Source organism: Arachis ipaensis, chromosome B03, assembly GCF_000816755.2.
Source record: "Arachis ipaensis cultivar K30076 chromosome B03, Araip1.1, whole genome shotgun sequence".
Lineage (NCBI taxonomy): Eukaryota > Viridiplantae > Streptophyta > Magnoliopsida > Fabales > Fabaceae > Arachis > Arachis ipaensis.
The window spans coordinates 25604643-25606301 of NC_029787.2; the positions used below are offsets into that span (position 1 = coordinate 25604643).

Below are 1659 nucleotides of genomic sequence, written 5' to 3' on the forward strand. Positions count from 1 at the left end.
ATTCTTCCATCCCCTTCCGCGTCTTTCAAATATATATTATTGGATAAAACAGTTGCACATGTAAAACATTTTGATTTTAGATACATAGGTAATATGTAATATATAATAACTTGCAGTAATTTAATATGTCAACTATTAATTTAATTAATAATAGTTTTATATATGTATATATATGTGTGTGGCTGTTCCAATATTGTAACCATTTCTCTGCAACTATATATATATATGGTATGTTTGGGAAACTAAACTTGCCTCTTTGGAACTAAACACCAAACCCCACTAATTATTGTACCTTCAATTCTCTCTAAGCCTCAAATGAGTTCCATTGGGAAAACCCCTTCTTCCAATGAAGAGAGTGGTTGGACTAAGTACTTTGAAGAATTCTTTAGCAACAAAAATGGTAATAATGATTATGATAATGATGAAGAGGACCACAATAACAATAATAATAATTGTTATTCTTCTATTATGGTCTCTGATGCTGCTTCTTCTTCGGCTCCTAAAAGATTATCTAACTATAATAAAAAACCTCATGAAAAGGAGTTTCCTTTGAAAATGAGTTTCAACAACAACAACAAGAATTTCAAAACACCTTTGCTTGATGATGATGCTTCTTTGCAAGATACTGCAACTTCTCCTCTCACTACTTCCAAGGTTCTTTTCCTTTCTCTAATGCTATTACAATTTATCTTCTTGTTTTCCCTGAATCCCATTATTCTGTTATAAATATTTGACCAATTCAATATATTGAAAGTGTTTTGGAATGACGATTATTATTACAATTTAATTATTGTTTGTTTGCTATAAAGTTTTCAACTTTTGCCACACTAATCATAATTAGGTTAATGATTCTTTGACTTATCTATTGCATTTTTAGGTTTTGTATGGAAACCAGTTTGAGAAGCCAAAACAAATGGAAGATTTAAAGGTGGAGATCAGGTTCAACTGAATTTACGTACATTTAAAATATTTAATTAAAAATTTAATTTTAATATATTTACAGTGTAAAAAATTTTATATTATTATCTAAATTATATTTATTTTTTTATAATTATATACATGGTCAATGTATAAAATAATTATTTCTATTAATGTGTCATTACGTAATTTAATGTACACATAAAATTATTTACACTGTCAATATATCAAAATTAAATTATTTATTTAATTAATTAAATTCTTGGTGTATTTTTCATCTTTGAAAGAACTTTTCTTTTCTTTTTTTTTTTTCCCCTCCCACTAAACCATTTGTTAGGAAAGGAAATACAACCCCAAGCATTATTATTCCATAAACAAAGGTATAACCTCAAACCAAAATAAATGTAACACTTTAACTTTTTCTTGGCATTTTGTTGATTTTAGAAGAGAACAATTAATTTGTCCAATTTTCAGCTAACAACAATAAGTAATATTTTGTTTTTCCTTTTTTATATTAGGAAAACTGCAGTAACATAGAACAAAGAGATGAGCAAAAAAAATTATTGGATTTTAATGGGAGATATGATGATGGCTGCACCTCCTGCACTGAATTAATCAAAGAAGAGAGGCCTTTGCTGAATATTAATTCCTTTGTGTATGGTAGTGAATTATATTATTATATCTAGGTTTTGATTAATTAGTTTTATATATATTAGTATACATATATATATGAATATAAAT

The 1659-nt window shown here is 26.8% G+C and overlaps 1 protein-coding gene across 1 annotated transcript; it reads left to right on the forward strand.

Moving 5' to 3' along the window:
- On the forward strand, positions 207–960 carry LOC110269608 (probable basic-leucine zipper transcription factor D). Its single transcript, XM_021117547.1, has 2 exons — positions 207–654; positions 878–960. Exons 1-2 carry the CDS (start codon positions 316–318, stop codon positions 947–949), a joined length of 411 nt encoding a protein of 136 aa, XP_020973206.1. The 5' UTR covers positions 207–315; the 3' UTR covers positions 950–960.